The sequence below is a fragment of the Camelus bactrianus genome, chromosome 14, assembly GCF_048773025.1.
Source record: "Camelus bactrianus isolate YW-2024 breed Bactrian camel chromosome 14, ASM4877302v1, whole genome shotgun sequence".
In the NCBI taxonomy this organism is placed as follows: Eukaryota; Metazoa; Chordata; class Mammalia; order Artiodactyla; family Camelidae; genus Camelus; species Camelus bactrianus.
In genome coordinates this window covers 3005292-3026180 of record NC_133552.1, presented here as the reverse complement: position 1 = coordinate 3026180, position 20889 = coordinate 3005292, and the positions used below count along the sequence as shown (strand labels likewise).

At 47.3% G+C, this 20889-nt stretch overlaps 1 protein-coding gene across 2 annotated transcripts in view; it reads right to left on the bottom strand.

Moving 5' to 3' along the window:
- ATP8A2 (ATPase phospholipid transporting 8A2) overlaps positions 1–20889 on the bottom strand; it is a 416513-nt gene that overhangs the window by 234690 nt on the left and 160934 nt on the right. For both annotated transcript variants that reach the window (XM_074377942.1, XM_074377943.1), the window contains exon 25: positions 2749–2921. In XM_074377942.1, the coding sequence (XP_074234043.1) occupies positions 2749–2921 (173 nt within the window). The remainder of the gene's footprint in view (positions 1–2748; positions 2922–20889) is intronic.

The window sequence follows — 20889 nt, the reverse complement described above, 5'->3', positions numbered from 1 at the left end:
GATTCATCATCAGGGAAATGCAAATCAGAACCACAGTGAGACACCAACTCACACCCACTAGGCTAACCAATCAAAGGAAACATAATAACAAGTGTTGGCAGGGATGTGGAGAAACTGGAACACTGACACACCAACACGCCCCTGGTGGGAGCATACAAGGGTGAATACACTCGAAACCAGTCTGATGGGTCCTCTAAAGGTTCAACACAGTTACCTCCTGACCCAGCACTTCTGCTCCTGGGTAAGTACCCAAGAGAAATAAACGCACAAATCCACACAAAAACTTGCACCTGAATCTTCAGAGCAGCATTACCCATAACAGTCAAAAAGTATCAGTAATCCAAATGTTCAACAAAATGAATAGACGTGGTCTCTCTCTCCAATGGAATAATACTCAGTTATGAAAAGGAATGAAGTTCAAACACATGCTACAACAGGAGTGAACCTGGAAAACATGATGTTTGGTGAAAAAAGCCAGTCAGAAAAAAGACTATATTTTTAATGACTGCATTCCTATAAAATATCCCAAATAGGCAAATCTACAGAGACGAGAAAGCAGATCAGTGGTTGTTTAGTAGTGAGGGGGGCTGGGAGGGTGAGGGGGGTGGGGGCTGATATTGATAAAGGGGTTTCTTTGGGGGGTGATCAAAATATTCTAAAATTGGCTATAACAGTTCTAAAACTCTGTGACTATTCTAAAAGCCAATGAACTGTTACACACTTTAAATGAACTGCATGGCATGGGAATTTTATCTCAATGAAGATTTTTTTTTTTAAAGGGAAAGAGACCCCTGTAAAACCAGGAAGCATAGTTTTTCATTTCCAGATGCTCTGGTCATTCCTCCCCGTCCCGCATCCCTCACAGCAGCACCGAGCTTCCTGACTTAAAGGCAAAACACCCAAACACATTTGAATGTGTTCCTCACCCCCCGGTCCTTGGACATCCTGCAACCACAAGCACAAAAGTAGCACGCTTTTCCATCCCAGATGCTCCACTAGTCACTCCAGCCTCCTTGGCTGTTGGTAGCAGGTTTGAAAGTAAACAAAGGAGATCAGGACAGTAGAATAGAATGACAGGGAAAATCGTTACATGAGGACAGACACTCAGGGTTTTGGGGGAGGTATATTCGTAAGGAAATGGCAACAGATTCTTTGGTGTTGTACAGGAAACAGCCAGGGAGGAGGCGGCAAGGCTGGGAAGACGTGGGAGAGAGAATGGCCGGCAGGTGAGCTTGCCCTCAGATCTGCTGGGTATTCCAACAGGCAGTGCCGGGAGGCTGGGGCAGACAGGTGTGGCGGGTGATGTCACTAGGGCCTTCTAATAAGGTCACTCGTCAATGTGACACTAGTTATTCCAACTGGACCATGCTCGAACCCACAGTGGGTGTTCTTAAAGGACTAGCGCAGCAAGGAGTTAAAAAGCCCTCTAACAACTGGCTTCTGAGAAAACACCAACAAACACAATGCATGTAAAAGTGTATGACCTACACTTCAACCGAGGTCATTTTTTTAAGAAATCCAAAAAATGCAAAACAGTGTATAACCATAAAATATAAGAGCAGGCACAAATGAAGCTATTAATCCAGTAACAGGCACTGAGCATTTACGCACACACAGGACTGACTGCCTGAGCAAAGGGCTTTCAGAAGTGGGACGGTCCCTCTCACCTTTGAAGCTGTTTACTGCAAAGCTGGGGTGGTGCCACCCATCTTTACAGAGTTTATTTTCTGTATACGATCACACCTCATTTTATCATGCTTTGCTTTATTGTGCTTTATAGATACCGTATTATTTTTACAAACTGAAGGCTTGGGGCAACCCTGCGTCAGGCAAGTCTATTGGCACCATTTTTCCAACAGCATTTGCTCACTTTCTATCTTCTCGACTCTGCGTCACATTTTAGTAATTCTTGAAATATTCCAAACCCTCGACCGGCTAAAAGATCATGACTCACTGAAGGCTCAGACGATGGTGAACATTTTTTAGCAATAAAGTATTTTTGGCTTAAGGTGTGGACATTGGTTTTTTTCGACATAATGCTATGGCACACTTAACAGCCCACAGTATAGTGTGAACACGACTTCTGTCTGCACTGGGAAAACAAGACGTTCACGGGATTCACATCATGGCTTCATAGCCATTCACTGGAACCAAGCCTGTAGACCTGTAGTGTCTCTGAGGGACACCTATAATTTGCCTGACTTTCAGATCTCTGTGAAAACTGGACCTTGCATGGCTGGTCATCTATGGGATGTAACAATCCCACCCTAAAACACTTTCCCAGACTTCAAGAAAAGTCAACAAAGGTGTCTGGTTAGATCCTAAAACAAAAATTGGCAGAGCATGGCCCCAACCAAATATCCACCATCCAACAGAAAAGCAGCACCAAGGTCCCACAAGGCTTGGAGGTCGAGCGCACCCCTCCAGAACCGAGGAACCAAGTCCCCGGGGCCCTTCTAATGCCCCCACCAGCCTGAGGCCACATTCTCCCACTTTATCCCACCCTGGCTCTGATCACTTCTGTCTTCTCAGAAGACAGTAAGTGAAACAAAAATGTAAAACCCACTAACTGCCTTCCAGAAAATCTGGGAGTGGACAGTTGAGTTTCTATTTTTTGTTTGAATTTTTGTTTTGCACTTTTTCACCCCAAAACGTCACCCCTAGAATTCCCAGGCACTGGTTCTTTTACGGCAGCATGGGCTGCAGATGCGTCAGAGCGCAGATCCCGGGCAGCACTCCCACGCCCACCTGCAGCAGATGACAGCCTTGCACGACAGGGCCAGGTCCAGGAAGCTCCTCCTGACCTCGAAGGACAGCGCATACTTCAGTGTGTGGCCGTCGATAATGAGGGCCACGTCGTTCTCCCTGCCCAGCAGGCCCCCGAGGTCCGCGCAGTGCTGGGTGATGGCTGCCCGCGTCGCCTGAAACGAGATTGGGGGGGAGCATTTCAATATATCAAAAAACAGAAGTTTCACAAAGGCAGACAAAAGACCCAGAAATCGAAAGGAAGCCCCTGAAAAATGAGAATATGGCCACTGTGATGTAAAACATACAGACACAGCTCAACCTGGCATATTTATTCATTATAATCTCCTGGGCTGCCCTCCAGGTCTGCGTTCTGGGGGGAAGCACCCCTGGAGCAATACTGACATCTGATACTTACAGTAACCTACTCCGGCTGCAGTCAGCCGTGGATCTAGAGTTTGCAAACTCTTCCCCCTTGGAACTTTAATTACTAATGTTCTTATGACTGTGACTTATGTTCTTGTGACTGTTTCTCTCCTCTCCTTTATACTACATACATGTTATTCTTGGTGCCCCTAGAACAGGAAACTCCAAGTAAACAAGTGTTTTTTGGGAAAAGGTAACATTGCTGGCGCTTAAATGCCAAGCATTTCTCAGTTCGCACAAGGTCATCTTGAAAGCATCCAAAAGATATTAGCAAATATAAAAATAACACAAAGGATTAACTTCTGTACTCTGCTGAGCTCTTCAAAGTAAACCATTTCTCTCCATCTATCATCAGAGTAAGAATGAAATAATTTTTTCATGTTACAGAAAATATCTAATTAAACTGCCAATACCTTTTAAATCATTACTACCAGCCTTGCAAACTGACTATACTTATATATATATATATATATACACACACACACACACACACACACAAAATATAAAATTACTACCAGCCAAAGTAATTGCCTTGGTGTGATGTTTATCATCAGATGGAATTAAAGCACAGAATCATTTTTAAGATTAAAAAATGATGTTCTGATCTTTCCGGGTATCATAACTTATGACTATGAGCAAGATAACTGGTTGAAATACAAGAATACAATTTTTGGTTCACAATAAAAAAAAAATGCTTTAAGTTAATCAAGGATCCACCAAAGTCTGCTGAAATTATTCTGTCCAGACAACTGTCCTTTGCCCACTAAGTTACACTTACATGTAATCTATCACACGATAACATCAGTTACTGTTAAGAAATACATGAGTGAGCGGGAATCCTACCGCTCATTAAACTGAGGGTCAGCTACATCACAAAGTGAGCAGTGTTTCTGCTCAATCTTCCTTCTCAACAAGAGACTCTGACAATGTCAAAACAAGACGCGCTGACGGCACGATTGTGACTCAGTGATCAGGTGGCCTGGGGTCTCGTCCCAACTCCCACTCAGTGATCAGGTGGCCTGGGGTCTGGTCCCAACTCCCACTCAGTGATCAGGTGGCCTGGGGTCTCGTCCCAACTCCCACTCAGTGATCAGGTGGCCTGGGGTCTCGTCCCAACTCCCACTCAGTGATCAGGTGGCCTGGGGTCTGGTCCCAACCCCCACTCAGTGATCAGGTGGCCTGGGGTCTGGTCCCAACCCCCACTCAGTGATCAGGTGGCCTGGGGTCTCGTCCCAACTCCCACTCAGTGATCAGGTGGCCTGGGGTCTCGTCCCAACCCCCCAACTACGACCTCTGAACCTCTTTACACAGCAGTTTTCTCGTGTAAAACGGAGCGAATACTCACTTCCTAGCACTTTTGTTATGAAAACTGAGCTACTGAGTGTGACCTGCCGGGCACGTGATGAGCCCTGTACAACCCATTCCCCTTCCCATTACTATGTCTTCGCTGGGAGCTTCCCACGCCAGGCAGTGCGTCAGCGCCATCAGTGACAGTGCCTGCTTTGTCCACGTACTAACAGAAGAGTGGATAGAATCATGCCCTAGAGTAAAAGGTAAATTGACTTTGACTAAAAACTAAAGGACACTTTCTATATCTCATTCTTGATTAGTTGTGTAATTCTGAATCTCAACAAAACATCTATGTTTACTTTATCTGTGCAAACAGCCTGCCCTTTCGAATCTAGGTAGAGGAGAAAGTTCCACCCACTTTGGGAAACGCCAGCTTGGGAGCCTGGGGGGGTTCACCGGGGAACTGGGAACAGTCTGGGCAGTTCCGGAGGGTGTGCCGCCGGGCTCAGTGCACAGTGGACAGAGAACCCTCCTGGGAAACACCTCACCAAAGTGATGAGGCTGGGTCGCAGATCTGGGCCGTGGACAGTGGGCCAGTGCTGTGGGAGAGGCACGGTCTAGCCCAGGGTCCTTGACGCCCATCAGCCTCTTCCGTGGGTTTATGGAGGAAAAGGCTGAGGATACAAATCCCTGAGATGTGAAGACCTTTCCTGTGGCTTCTCCTTAAGGGGGCAGAGCACAGGTGGAGACAAGCAGAGATGGTGATATTACAAAGGGCACTTTCTCTACTGGGGCTACTTGTGGAGCATGCATGAGGACAGGCTGTCCAGCAGGAAGCAGGGAGTAAGGAGGCCTGACTATCGGCAGCTGACCACCTACTGGTATGGGAGACTCGGGTGTCCTAGGGGCCAGACCGCCAGATCACGCCTGAGCAAAGGGAATACAAATGGCAGAATCGTGCTGAGAACACTAGGCTCCTGATGTCCCCCCCGGGGCCCCAGGATCACACCCCTGCCCCTCCCTCGAAAGGAAAACAGCTGCCCTTATCTAAGTCTCAGAAGGCAGCTGCAAAGAAAAAAACAAGAACTGGTTAGAACCAACTAGGCCTAAGATGGCGGAGGAGTTGACCTCCAGTGACCTTGAGCCTCTTCCACCCACTGTCACACACTAACTCCTGAATCACGCACCCACCACGGCAGCTGGCCATCACCATGACAACAACCAGAAAAGCCAAGTGACTGAAAAGTAGTGCTGCCTGAGTTCTGGCTCCAGACCACACCCCTGTTCTGGGAGCAGTCACGACATTCCTCCCGCTCTTTCCAGCTCCCTCCCTTTTACCTCGACCCTCCTATCAAATGGTGTCTCCACCCACCCGAAAGCTGAGAGGCTGACCTGTGAACTAAGTTCCTGCTTCTCCATTCTTTGTCACTGAATGAAACCTGTGCTGTTCCAACCTCAGCATGGGTTTCATTACTGACCATGCAAATTCATGCAGAAAAAGAACCTCCCTGGCCCAGACAAGGGGGCTCAGCCTGGGCTGCTTGTGAAAACCTTAATCCCCAATGTATCTGAAGATAGGATCTCTTTGGGAGGTCACTAGGTCATGAGGGTGGGGCCCTCACAATGGGATTAGTGCCCTTATAAGAAAAGGCAGGAAGAGTTTCTTCCCTGCCCCTTCCTCCCTCCACCTTCAATTCTAATCTCCCCCTCTGGCCACGTGGGTCCACTGCAAGAAGACAGCCCCTCTGCAAACCAGGAAGTGAGCCCTCATCAGACGCTGACAGCTTGATGCTGGGCTTCCAGCCTCCACAACTACCAGGGGTAAATTCCTGTTGCTTAAGCCACCCAGTCTACGGTGCTTTTGTTACAGCAGCCCAAGCTGACTAAGACCAAAGGCCACTCCTTGGGCCTGCTGGCGATGCTGCAGTCTCCCTGGCATAGAGGATTTGGAGATGAAAAGACATATTGGCAACCATAGCACAGCACAGGCACACAGTCACTGCACAAGCACCAGACTATCACATTTATTGTCTGGAGCAAGTCTTCTGCTCTAACATGGTGACTATAGTGACAGATGCAGGCATGGACCGCAGCATAGGAGGTGAGGCTGCGAACACACGGAGGGGGTGGGTGGGGCAAGGCCAGTGGGAGAAGGTGATGCCCATGGGAGTAACCATCCGATGGCTGTGCTGAACTGCACGTTGTAGAAACATGGCGGCCGTGCTCTCCACCAGCAGCCAGAGCACCTTTACTAAACCCCACAACAGCAATAAAAGAAATTTCACGTTTATATTCCATTAACCAGTCATTTCCCCACACACTGGTCAAGAGTACAGAACGTTAACAAACACTAGTTTTCTGATGCTTAAAGGGTTCAGTTCAGCAGCGACACGAGTCAAACCCATTACAATCAGCCAAGCACGGCGCAGTCACTGCAGCGCCTGCTGAAACCCGTGCTATCCACCCCCAGAGGTCTTACCGTGCAACCAGGGTGGTAGGCCCCGAAACAAAGGAGACAGTGAAGAGCTGCTACTCCCCCGTGGGCAGGCCGCAGACGTCACTGCCATCATACCCAGGCTGCTTCGGCCCATTTCTGTGTTTGGCTGAAATTATACTAAACTGTAAATTCAATGAAGGCCGAAACTCCCTTTGCCAACGTCTGCTCATGCAAGTCCACAGCAGGTGCTCAGTAAATTTGCTGACTTCAGAAATGAATTGATGCGTCTAAGTCTTGATTCCAAACCTTCACCATACCATCTTTAAGAGATTATTTATAGGGCGTGAAGGCATCTGTCTGCACTCCTCGTGGGCTGTTCAGCCTCCCTGGTACATTTTCCTGAAAAAATGATGATTCTCGATTCTTCTTGCTCCCTGTATTCTGGCCTTGTTGCCATCAAGGTCCTCTCCATCTAACCTCCCTCCTTACCTGAACCACCCTGAACTGCTCCCTTCATCTGCTCAGAATCACAGCTTCACCTTTGAGGCTGAAAACCTCTCCCACCACTAATACCCCTCCAGACCCATCCTTCCAGCCCCGCCCTTGACGCATCTCCAGCCTCTACTTAGGTTTTACTTCCTCCGCTTTCAGTGGCCACTCAGCAAGAATCTTCGATCAAACCCAGACTGGCTTGGCTCACCACACACATGCGGCAGAATATAGGTCCCTTCTGAGCCGTTCCAGAGCAAGCCAATCGGAGGTATTACTATCACAAACAGTTCCTTATTCTCAAATGGACTATGATTCAAGAGTCTATTTGTAAGTTAGTTATTGGGCACTTAGAATCTATTTTCCCAAAGGAACGATGTTACAGATTGTGGTTGGATCCCAGGGCCCGTTAATGCCTATTAAGCCTTGTTGCTAAAATTTATACTGCGGTCTCTTATTTTAATAAAAAACCAATTACTGAAAGTTACAGTGGACTTAGCTGTTACGAGGGGCACAGGGAGTTGGGGCTGGGGGTTCATTCCCTGAAAGATATGAATATGAAACATTCGAAAATTCTTAATTAGAGCTTGCCTTGTAGGCATGAGTGTTAAAAATATATTTTCAGCCTTTCACATGTGTTCTGCAATTTTATTTTCTTTCACAGTTGAAATACACATGACTTAAAGCCAAAAGTGGGCGATGGTGTCTGAAGACGGATATCTCAGCCACGCCAGACACACGCTTTTCCCTAGACGTGCTGCACAGGGAGCTCCGCACGTCTTGTCAGTAAGGTCGGCACTCGCCCCTGTGTTTCCGGATCTTAAAGAAGATTATATACACACCAGGACAGGGCTACCCTACGAGCTCAGGGAACGGTTCTCTCTGCTGATGCACAGATCAAAGGTTTACCTGATGGACCCTGAGCACGGCTAAAGTGCAGCCCCCTCCACCCACGAGCAAGTGGGATCTGAAAGGTAGTTCTACTGTGAACCACCTTGGATTTAATAAATGAACCAGGAAAGATGACAATTTCTAGAACCTGGTTGCATTTCTACCAATCTGCAGACAGCAGGGATCTTTCCTCAAAATTAAACCATTTCAGCAGCATTGAACTCTGTCAAGGCAGGTAACCCTCTCCCCTCTTGGGAGCTTGGCAGCGTCACGAGTGATTTCTGACACATCTTAGTAGCAGCAGCTGCCTCGGCCCTCACTTTGATGCTCTGCAAATTCCAACTGGCTTGGAGCTGATGATGCTGAAAGCCAGGACGCTAGAGTTTCATGAGCGGCCACTCAACCGAATCACACTCAGCCTTCAAGTTCGAGAGAGAACTACAAACAACCTTCTCCCGAATTAACCTCGGGCGAGTGAGCATCTGAGGACCACGCTCATCCTCTAGACCACGGTGCAGAATGGGTTTGTGGTTCTCCCATCCTGCTATTCCTTGTGCTGGTCCCTCGCCACATGTCTCCTCAGCATCACACGCTCCTCTTGCACAGATCTCTCCCACTGTCCACCTCTCACGCCAGGTACCGCACTCACCTGCCACTGCCAGGTGTGTTTGTTTGCTTTTACTATCATGTTCATTTCCAGTATGATCATACCCCTTTCTTGACAACACTAATACTCCCAATGCTTTCACACTGATGGACCCTAATGGGTGTCAAAGTTTTTGTAAAACTGAGGACCAAACACCAATCATACATGCTGTGAGTCTCTCAAAATTTCAAGTTCATTAGCCAACCAGGGGGACCTCTTTTAAATGTATAACATTGCAGATTTCCTAGAACACGAATAATTTCAAGGAAGATGGGATGATACTGCACAGGCACGTAGCAAACATCCTCCAGAGATGATGTGGCCTCCTGCTCCCAGCGCCCAAGTGTCCGGCTAGTACCCTCTGGTCACCTTTTACCGCCACCCCCATCAGGCATTTCTCTACACTGGCCATCTCTACCTCCCACAGAATGTTTCTATTTCCAATAAAAAAAATGAGCTTCTCGGAATAAAGCAGCCTAATTTACTGAATTTGCACTAGCACATGAGCCTCTATAGAAGGTTTCTGGATTTGTTTTGCTTTCGTGAATCAGCTTCAATGAGTTAAAATGAACATGAAGCTGAGTGATGTTAAGCATACATCTCAATGAGTTTTGCCAAAAGTACACAAAGGGGTTTCAAGACATACAACTAAGTGAAGCGTAGTAACGCAAGTCATCCACCAGGGATGTTTCTGTGCAGGGTAGTAACAACAGTGTACGTAGGCCAGCCAAGAATCCCTCTTCCAGGTGGTCACGTGACCTCCTCTACAGTTAAGACATAAGATTTCCACCACCCCAGAATGTCCCCGCCCGCCATTCTGCAGGCAGCCCGGTCCCCTCACCCCAGCATCCAGCCGTCACTGATCGAGGGCTACAGCTCTGCCTTTTCTGGAATGCCACACAAACAGGAGTCAGAGCTCAGTCTTCCTGCCTGGCCTGCTCACTTAGCCTCGTTCTTTGAGGTCTGTCCAGTGTTCGGCACTAATCAGTAGTTTATTCCCTTCTGTTTCCAAATACGATTCCAATGTGTGGCGATGCTGTAATTTGTCCACTCACTGATTATTGTACGCTGGGGTTTTTTTTTTTCCACTTTTAGGATATTCTGAACAATTCTACTATAAACATTCACATACCAGTCTTTGTGTGGACGTATGTTTTCATTGCTCTCGGGTAGATACGTAAGGCTGGGATCAGTCTGTCATACCCTCTACAGATACATACAGAGCACGTGCAAGTTTACTTCTATGGGACTGCGAGACGGTTCTCCAAAGTGCTGGCACCACTTTGCCTTCTCGCCAGTCTCCTAGCTCTGCCCCATTTTTGCAAACACTTCCACCACTGGTCTTTTTCATTTCAGCCACTCTAATGTGTACAGGGTGCTAGACTGAGTAGTTTTAATTTGCACTTCCCAAATGACTAATGGTGTCCAATGGTTTTAGTGCTTACTGAATTAAATCAGCTTCTATCTGCTGTAATTTCAGAACACACGACTAAGAGCAGTGAGCGAATTCACAGAGGACAGAGGACACCAGGACAGCTTTCGTGTTGGGGGATGACAACCGGGTGCCTAGGCTGCCCCACGAAGCCCTCTTCAGGGCTGAGATAGCCTAGTGTTTTCCGTTTCTTCTTTCCTTTTTACATCTCACATGCCTAAAAGATCTACATTTTCCTGCAAAGGCGTCCTGGGCAGCCTTCAAGGAGAGTCAGGAAGTCAGCGCATGAGAGAAACCCAGCAGCAGCTGCTCGTGAACAAGTGTCATTTAAAAGAAAGAGACCATTTATTCACTTAGGCTTCAGGGTCTCGAAAGTTTGAAAACTATCAATCACCACTGTTTATCGAAAGAAAATGTGACCAACAGTTGTGACAGAGCTCAAATCACAGAGGCTAAAAAAATCCGGTGAAAAGACGTACTTTCTTTCACTTCTCAAAAGATATTAAATAGCAAACGTAATACGCTTAATTTATTTTCTTCCAAAAAACTAGATTTTTTATTTCAGTACCAGGAACCCTTGTACAGGCTAAACAAATATGTTCTTGAACCGCTGGGTATAAGAAGATATCAAAAATAACTTATATGCCTGAGAAGGCACTTGCTCTTTGACCCTTGACTACAGATCACTCTGCAGTTTATTGGGATGTGGAATTCTTCTTAGAGAAGATCACCCTTTCTCTTTAAGCAATGATTTCAAAGCATGAGCTTCCCGCAGGAGGAACGTGGAATCAGCACTTGTGAGCAATCACTCAGCCGTGTATAAACTGACCCTCTGGAATTCCACGAACAGTTGCTGGTCACACATCTGTCCAGATCGAAGTCTCTGTATATTTTGAGGACACGATGAATCACATTTCAAATTGTCACATGAAGATGAAAAGGAAGGTATGTATGTATGTATATGACTGAAACATGATGTTGTACACCAGAAACTGACACACTGTAAATTAACTACACTTCAACTAAAAAAAGGGTTAAAAAAATAAGACAAAGTAAAATAATCACATTAACCAGGAATAATTTTACTGTGAGCATAACCATCTTAGCTTAGTTACTTAATTTCCTGACCTCTGAAGATTTAAACTGGTACCTTTTCACAGATCTACAGAACAGTCATTGCGCTTAGTATTTCTAAGGTTACCTTGATTCTTGGAGGAATTAGAAAGAGCCCAAACCAAACACCATGGTGATCGAGTTTAGAAATTTAACAAGAAAGTACTGCAGAGAAAGTTGCTAGGGAGTTTTTAATGAACCCTGTGAGTATGGCAGGCACACCTGGGCAAAGGAAGACGAGTGCTGTTATCTCCCACCAAAAGATGAAACACCAACTGCAAACTGAAGACGTACATGGCTTCCCAGTGACAAAGGCTAATATCTGCTATGTCATCACAGGAAGCACATCGTTGTAGCACAAAGTCTTCTCAATTCTTGAACTACTTACTTGCTATATGATAAATCAGTTTCTTCATAAACACTCACAAACTTTTGAAATAAACCTCATGGATTCCGCGTAAGGAAATGAACATCATAACATCAACTGGTTAATTTCCTGACGTTGGGGATTTAAGCTTTTATCATTAATATTTCAATAATACAGCCATTGCACTTAATACTTCTAAAGGCATCTTGACTCCTAGAGGAATTATAATGTGTCCAGACTATGTTTAGACTTGTGTAAACAAAAACAGTAAAAAAAAAAAAAATCTGAAAGAGAAATGGTGAAGGCAGATCATATAAAAAATTCCAAATGCACATGTGGCAGCTGCAGGCTGTGCAGAGACAGAGAAGACTGCGGCCACGGGAAGAAAATGGGACTGTGAGCGCCCACCCACTGTCCACTAAAACCGAAGCACAGGACCCGGAGAGCTGAGACAGGCTGCCACCCCAGGCTCCCCGGCTGCAGCTGGTCCCCACATACACACACTGGCCCAGTTCCGGAAAGAGCCTGCCAACGGGGCCTCCTCAGTTTTCCCTGAATCGGCAGGCGACGGGGAGGCTGAGTGTTTGGTGAGAGGAGAGAACAGCTGCACACAAATCCTCCACAGCATTAAGAGAACATCTCATGTCTCTGTGGACCCCTGTTGGCGCCCTGAAAACTAGGAAGACTTTCTGAATGACAGTCTCCAGTTGGTAAAGTCAGGGGGCACACTCTCTGATGTGTACATTTTAAAAATAAATAAATAAAACCAAATAAGTAAAAAATACCAGAGAAGTCTCATTTCCGCAGGAGACTCCACACTGATGACAGGTGCACCTGGGCACCTGACAGGGCGGTGAACCCATCACCAGCCGGGGAAGGCGGAGGTGGGCTCTAAGGCAGACTGGGACCCTCCCCACCTGTCCCTTCTCTACACAGACCAGCAAGGACTCGAGGTCATGGGACAGAAGTTTACACTGCAATATAGAGCCGGGTAAAAAAATCCTTTACATCACCTTAAGCCATCAAGAGTCTATTAGTTACAGAAGCTTCAAGGGGTAGAGAGGCCCAGAGAGAAAGAAAAAGTGACACAGACAAGGGCCCACTCCAGCCAAAGATGACTGCATGGGCATGGCCAGGAGCAGGCCCGCAGGCCTGGAAGGCACGGTGACCCCCAGGCGTTAGGCGTCAGGGCGGGCCGGGGAGGGGAGGCTGGAAGCATTAGAATTCCCTCCCAGAGCCTGCGGGGAGCCAGCACAGGTTTCTACGTACAAAAATACCACCCAGATGATCACATGTGGAAAATGGAGTGGACGAGCACACAGACCTGCTGAGGGGCTTCAGATGCTCAGGGTCTCACGTCCTCTGGGAAAATGGAGACAAGACCAAGAAATAGCACTTAAGAAAAAGGACACATAGTGAGTGGTCAGAGGACAAGAGAGAGCCGGAGATAAGTGTAAGCTTCCAGCTGGGGGTGGGGGGGATGAAGTGGGAAGCCCCATGAAAAGACCAGCAGGACCCACAGGCAGGGCCACTACTTTCCTGCCAGCGCCATCCAGTTCCCTGGCCCGGCAGCGTTATCTCACTTTTTGCTTCTGTAAAACAACTTGCTTCTAGGAAACTGGAACTTATCCCTAAGATTCTATTGGTTCCCTAAGCTCACTCCTGATTGGTCCATTTCTAAAAAGCTCATTCCTGACTAGTCCACTTTGTTACACCTTGTTTGCATATGATGTTGCAAAGTCTGGACTGGCAGCCTATAAAAGCCTGTGTAAACCTACAGAGGAGGTCCAGAGCTTGGAGCGTTAACTCCTCTGGGCCCGCTGGCATAATAAACCTGAGTTCTCCAACCCTCAGAGTGCTGCTTGGTCTCACCAGGATCCAGGTTGCTGTCACACTGAGCTGTAACACACTTTGCTGCAACAGGGAGTGGACAGGGCCCATCCCTGGGGAGAGGAACAGGAGGACAGGGGGTGGGGTGCATAGCCAGGGACTAGGGGACAGAAGAGAGTGGAGTGTGACTTTGTGGAAGAGAGAGTTGGGTCTTTGGTTTAAGAGGGACCTACTGTTCCCTGGGAGACCATGGTGGGCAGGCCGGCTGGGATGCTCAGGGACCAGGGAGCCTCTCTGGCACTGCTCTGGGGCCACTGCCTCTCAGAAGCCACCCCGGCCACTGCGCTGGTTCCGCCAGCAAAGTTCTGACGGAACATCCACAGCTGGTTCTTGGTGGACTGTGCACCCTCTCCATCAATGCTTGCCGGAGAGCGGAGACAGAAATCATTGGGTAGTTTTCTTGCTGCTCCTTCTAGGTGAGCAGAGCAAACCTAGCACTCAGCCTGCAGCAGGATGACAAAGCGCGGCCTCCCCGAGCCTCCACCCACCAGAACCACCACTCCCATCCCAAGAATCACCCTGCTCATGCTGGCCCCTCCACGCATCACCCCCCATCTTGGGACAAGGGCCCTCGATGGCAGTGTTTAAAGTCCTGGTGACGTCAGCTCAGCGGACCACCCACACGTTCGGAGAGCAAGTGAGGAACGCGACTGAGACACGGCCAGGACCCCAGGCCCAACTCCCCCGGGGACCGGACGGTCAGCTGGCCGATGGGTGTGAGGCACGTTCATGGTGTGGGTGCTGGGGTCAGGGGGCAGGGGTCCCCCAGAGCCTGGACACCAGGGACCTCAGTCGTGAAAACACACTGACTTATGGGTGGAACGACAACAGCTTACGCTTATCTGGACAAAATGTTCTGACAGAAGATCTGAGTGGCCAAGAAACACAATCGATAGTTTGATTTTAGGTTAGTTATGCATCAAACCTTAAAAAAATGTAATAGAAAAAAAATCCCCAAACCGAACTTTTTTAGCCCAAATGTTAAAACCAGGAGATTTCACATGAAAACCCTGACTTCCAGTTGCTCCTGGAAACCTACACTATCTGGGAGCCCTGGGCCCATGTTCCCGCCCAGCCAGCGCCAGCTGCACCTGACGGACACAGCTGGCCGTGCCGTCTCCCCGCCCTGCCCACCCTCCCTGCCCCCCATGACCTGGCACCAGTAGCCCTGCTCCTGGGCAGTGCTGCTCTGTCCTCCCACCCCCTCGCCCCTGGAAGTGGGAATCACATGACTAGGGCCGGCCATGGCTCCCTGTCTGGGGGCGCTGATCTACCTCAAACACTCCCAGCACGTTCCTGGCCCCACAGGCCCGAGCCGGGCCCTCTCATCTTAAGGAGCACTGTCTTCTTTCATCTCTAGGAGGATGAGACTGGCACAGAGACGGGCCCCCACGAGGGCGCTGCCCGGCTTCTGTCCTGGGCTGTCGTGTCTGGATGAGGTGCCAGATTCCTTATTCCCCCTAAGTGATGAAGGTTTACCCCCTAAAATTAAACTGGTAATTCTGGGGGAACGTACAAATTCCAAGATTTAAAACTCCCAAAGGATCCAGAGGAATGAATGTTTCCTGAAGTTTCTTAAATAGCTTTCTGCAGAGACGTCACCCCTAACACTTATACACACACACACACACACACACACACACACAGATTTCCAGATGGCCAGCATTTCTATTGGGAAAAATAAAATGTCAGCTTAACTATTTAAAACTTTGAATAAGGTGGCATTTTCAGTGTGGTTAGTAACTTCTCATGTGCCTATGAGAGCTTCTTTCTTTGTATACATATTTGAGGGGGAGGGGTCCCAAGCCTCAGTACTAAAAGCTTGAGAGAAGAGATGAAAAGTTATTCTGAGAAAAATATATACATATATCCTATATATTATATATACTACATATATAATATATAAAGTATAATATATAAAATATTTATATACTATATATACACTATGTATTATATACCAAATGTTCACATATATATATATCAGAAACCATTTTTGTAAACCTTAATAAACTCTATTCAACAAACACTATGCTGTTACTCATAGGTGATGCTCAAAGAAAGTACTGGGGATAAATACTTCTCACCTCCCCATCTTCAGGAAACTCACTTCCTACCAGGGACACAGGAATGAAAATAAAACAGAGTAAGTGCATTTAAAGCAGCCAAGACATGGAAGCAAACTAAATGTCCATCCACAGATGACTGGATAAAGAAGCTGTGGTGTTTATATGATGGAATACCATTTAGCCATAAAAAAGAAGGAAATAACGTCATTTGCAGCAACATGGATGGACCTGGAGATCGTCATACTAAGTGAAGTAAGCCAGAAAGAGAAAGAAAAATACCATGTGGTATCACATATATGTGGAATCTAAAAAAATTACACAAATGAACTTATTTACAAAACAGAAAGACTCATAAACATAGAAAACAAACTTACGGTCACTAGCGGGGAAGAAAGGGGGAGGGATAAATGGGGAGTTTGGGATTTGCAGATACACACAACTATATATAAAATAGATACACAACAAAGTCCTACTGTAGAGCACAGGGAACTCTATTCAATACCTTGTAATGAGATGGGAAGCGCCATGAAAAAGATCGGCAGGACCCCCAGACAGAGCCACTCTCTCCTGCTGGTACCATCCACTTCCCTGGCCCAGTGGCATTACCTCGCTTTTTAAACTCTGAAATGGCTTACTTCTAGGAAAGTGGAACTTACCCCTAAGATTCTATTGGTTCCCTGAGCTAACTCCTGACTGGTCCATTTGTAGGGCTTCATTTGAATGGAGCTCACTCCTGATTGGTCCATTTCCCTCACTCCTGATTGGTCCATTTCCCTCACTCCTGATTGGCCCATTTCCCTCACTCCTGATTGGTCCATTTCTACAAAGTTTGTTCCTAATTAGTCACCTTTGTTATACCTCATTTGCATATGATGTTACAAAATGTTGCAAAGTCTAGACTGGTAGCCTATAAAAGGCTGTATAAACCTACAGACAGGGTCCACAGCTTCGAGTACTAACTCCTCTGGGCCTGCTGGCATAATAAACCTGAGTTCTCCAACCCTCTGAATGCTGCTTGGTCTCTCGCCCGGATCCAGGTTGCTGTCACAATTGAGCTATAACACTGAGCTGTAAATAACACTGAGCTGTAACACACTTTGCTGCAACAGTAATAGCCTATAATGAAAAAGAATATGAAAAGGAATATATATAGATGTGTATATCTGAAACACTATACTGTACACCAGAAATTAACACAACATTGTAAACCGACTACACTTCAATTAAAAAAAAAACAGGATAAGTGCTACAATAGAAGGCTGTGAAAAGAAGAAGAATGTAATAAATGAAAGAGAGAGGCAAGGAGCAAGAGAAAACTACTAAAATTAACAGAGCTTAGTTTATAATTGTCAACCTTAAAAGAGAAGTAAAAGAGGAAGATGTAATACCAGAAAATGTAGCGGAGGTCAGGGATGGACAAAGAAAGCTCCGGCAAAGAAGCATCAAGCCTGCAAAGGAACTGCAGCTGGACACCTGTTCTCACCTGTCAGCATCTGGGCAGGACCCTAGACAAGCTCTGGAGAGCTGGGCTTGGGGCTAGAGGGAAAGGCCTTGGGTGGAGAAAGGTGAATTTCTGAATCATGTAAGAAAAATGATTCAGGGCTCAGTCCAAGGAGCTCTGTTCCACACACACGGCGAGGCCTGCCTGGGGAGATGCCGCAGTTGAAGACATTTCAGGACAGAACCACAGGGCTGGATAGCAACGTGAGGCCAGGGGAGGGGCTGTTAACCTCAACAACAGCTGGATGGCCCTGGTGGAGGTGGAGAAGGCTGGAGGGAGGAGGAAAGCGGAGGAAGAGCAGACAAGGAGTTCAATTTTTGAGCATATTCATTAAACACAACACAACCTTCTCAGATGTAGCTTGAAGCCTAATAAACTTCTCCAAGACAACTCTTAAAGATTTGAGTTATCCCTGAATTTAATAAGCCCACAGACTCACAAGGGTGCAGATTCGCTATGTATCTATGCTACAGGTTATATTTTATACCCTGGAACAGAAGAAAAAATTACAAACACCAGAAATAAGTGGGAAATGATGATTTGCAGGAGACCAGAGTGTCCCTAATGCTTGAAACTATGTAGAGAAGGGAAAAAAAGAGAAGCAGCTCTGTTTTCCAGACTCACGTGTAACAGGTTCTAAATCCAGTACAGATCTGACCTTTGCTTTAAATAGATTTTCTCAGAGAGTAGGGAAGAAAACATTGATTCATCCAAGACTCCAGAACGACCTACTGTTCACGTTACTTGAAATAATGTCTGCTTTAAATCAGAATTCTTGAGACACAGAAATAAATATACCAAGAGGTCTCTAATTCTATGCTTTCGCCTGCTGATTATTTTCATTCACAACAGTGGACGAACTCGATACAGCCTTTCCAGAAGAAGGCCCACGACCACAGAGCAGAACACACGGGGGTGTCAATCAGGTCGCAGGCGCCCAGGCTCTGGCTTCAGCTCAGCCAACATCAACACGTTCAAGAGGAGTGTGTGAAACGGAGAGGGCTTCTCAGGCGTTCCAAGGCCTGTGTTAATTTAGTGACATTTGGGTACAGGGGAAACCCAGGAGCAAAAATGTTTCCAGGAAGATCGAAAAAGGTGAAGCCAGAATCATTCAATATCAGAACTATTCACTCACTAAACATGAAACATACATGCTTTCTACTCTGCTCCGCTCAGCCACTAAGATCAGTGTTACCAATTTAAGGGCTAATTAGGTGGTTAAAACATAATCCTGGCCCTAAGCCTTCTTACTTGATTCTTTAGCAGTTTTACTTCCTCTCAAGAATTTTGAGTGTTCCGGTGTTCATTTTAAACCATTGTCAGAAAACAGTGGGCGAGACAAATACGAATGCAGCTGACCCTTGAATGACACGGGTTTTGGGTGGGTCCACTCACATGCAGATTTTTTGCAGTAAATAAAGTGCCTGCATTTTCATTTTACAGACTTTTAACTAGGTATGGGGGAAAGTTTGTGTTTGATCACAATATGTGAGATCAAAAGAACTAGTGTTTACGACCTGATTCTACCCAAAATGTTTCCACTATCAGCCCTTGGATGAATCAGCAATTCCTTTGTTTTAGAGATCAAGATAGGATACGGATTTTCAACAGCACAGGGCTGGGTGCCCCCTAACCCCTGCTTTGCTCAAGGGTCAACTGAATAAATCTAATAGAAGTCTGCCTCACTGTCTGTTTGCTTCTGTTTGGGGAAGAATTTGAAAATGCTCTTTGGATACCATGTAGATAAATGACCTCAGGGCACCAGGCAGGTAATAAAGGTATGACAGTGACATTAAGGAGTGGTGGGGTCTGTGGCCAACAGGAAAGGGCCTGTCCCACCCAACAGTATGCACGCAGAAGTACACATTAAATCCAGCAGAAGTGCATTACTCTTCTCCCAAATTAAGCATGTTGAGAATCTTATACATCTAGAAGACATACAACCCAAAGGACCAACCACAGCCCAGAGAAAGGGCTGACTCGGAGAATGAGTAGAAATTGCTCACCCACACTCTCCACCAGAACCTCACCTTGGATGCGGCAGCTGCCACAGCTTCACATCCAAGGGCAGCACATTCACGCAGCCTCCCTCCTCGCGGGCTTCCTCGTCTGTTTACCCTGCGCACCGTTACTAAAATCACCTCACACTGTGGTACTAGCACACCCTCTCTCTGCTCATGGTCTGTCTCTGTGTCCTATTCAATGTCAGTAGAGATCAACTGCATGTTTGGCTTCTGTTCGTTGCCTGGTTTCCATTAGTAGGAATCTTTCAAACGACCACAGTCTCTCTCTAGCTGCACTTAGAATGTATTCTTTAAAATCCAAAGTGAGACTATTAGGTATAAGGGAGTCGCTGATACACGGGAAAACAGCCAGAAGACAGTGGCCTGGACAGCAGGCCGGTGAGAGCACCGCCTCATAGTCCTTAAGTCACCATCCACCAAGGGGGGAAGGCTTCATCGCTGCTCTAAGCCAACACACACATGTGCATCCTCAGAGCAGGCCTCAAAGCCCAGGGACTCGGGGGACACAGCCTGCAGCCCAGAACCCGCCGAGTTCAACAATCCTTGGGGTGTAACACGATCGGTCTCCCTGCAGAAACTCTCCGGAGGGTGCCTTTCTGAAGGACGTGAGCAGCGGGCATGGCCCCTCCCCAGCAGTGCACCCCACAGACAGAAAGCAACCCCACTAAAGAAGGGGGGAAGCACACGTGGATGAGTTGTAAGGGTTTTCACGGCAGATGGAGAAAACTGGGGCCAAGTAAAGCAGCAACACAACTAAGGGCAACAGCAGCCGAGAAGCGGGCCGGGCGGGCCAGCCTCTCCGTCCGGTCACATTCCTCAGAACTCAAGGTTCTGGACAAGGGGTGGAGGGAGGGTCCAGGGAACCACAGAACCCACAAGGGAGGGCAGAAGCTGAGGAAGACAGACTTGGGAAAGCAGTGCGGCTGCTGAGAGCAGCTCTTCCCCGAAGCTTCCTACACCTTCACTAAAACCGCAATGGCACTTCTTACTTGAGCAGTCTAAATGACAAAGAACAGTAATCACAGTTTGTTTTTTTCCCAAATCCAGCTTTCCTTCGGGTGTCGTTATGCCCAGAGAGCCCTGCGCAGAGACTGACATGCACTTGACATGTTTTTCTTGTGCACTTCAGCCAAGGACCAGAGTGCTCTTTTGGCCTGGATCATGGTCAGGTGTCTTCACTTGGTCGGGACTCACCCTCCGACCAGGGAGAGGGCCATCCAGACCACGTCCCCAGGGGCAGCCCAAAGCTCTCCTCTGCTCCTCTCCATTCTAAGAGGACACAGAACGGAACAGACCACTGGGGTTCTCCTTGTCTCCCTGACAGATCACTGTTTTCACACATTTTCAGCAAGTAAATCACTTTGAAGTGTTCTCAAAGGGCCGGGGGCATTGTTTTAGTAAGGGGAGGAGTGGGGGGGAGAAGGAATGAAACGGCTGTGTCTACGGCGGGGAAGCAGGCCTGTCCACACTGCCTACCGGTGCACATCTCCTTTCCCCTGGGGAGAAACAGCCGCTCCTGGAACTGCCCTGGAAACAACGAGAAGGGCTCCCTGCTGGCCTCCTTCCCCTGCC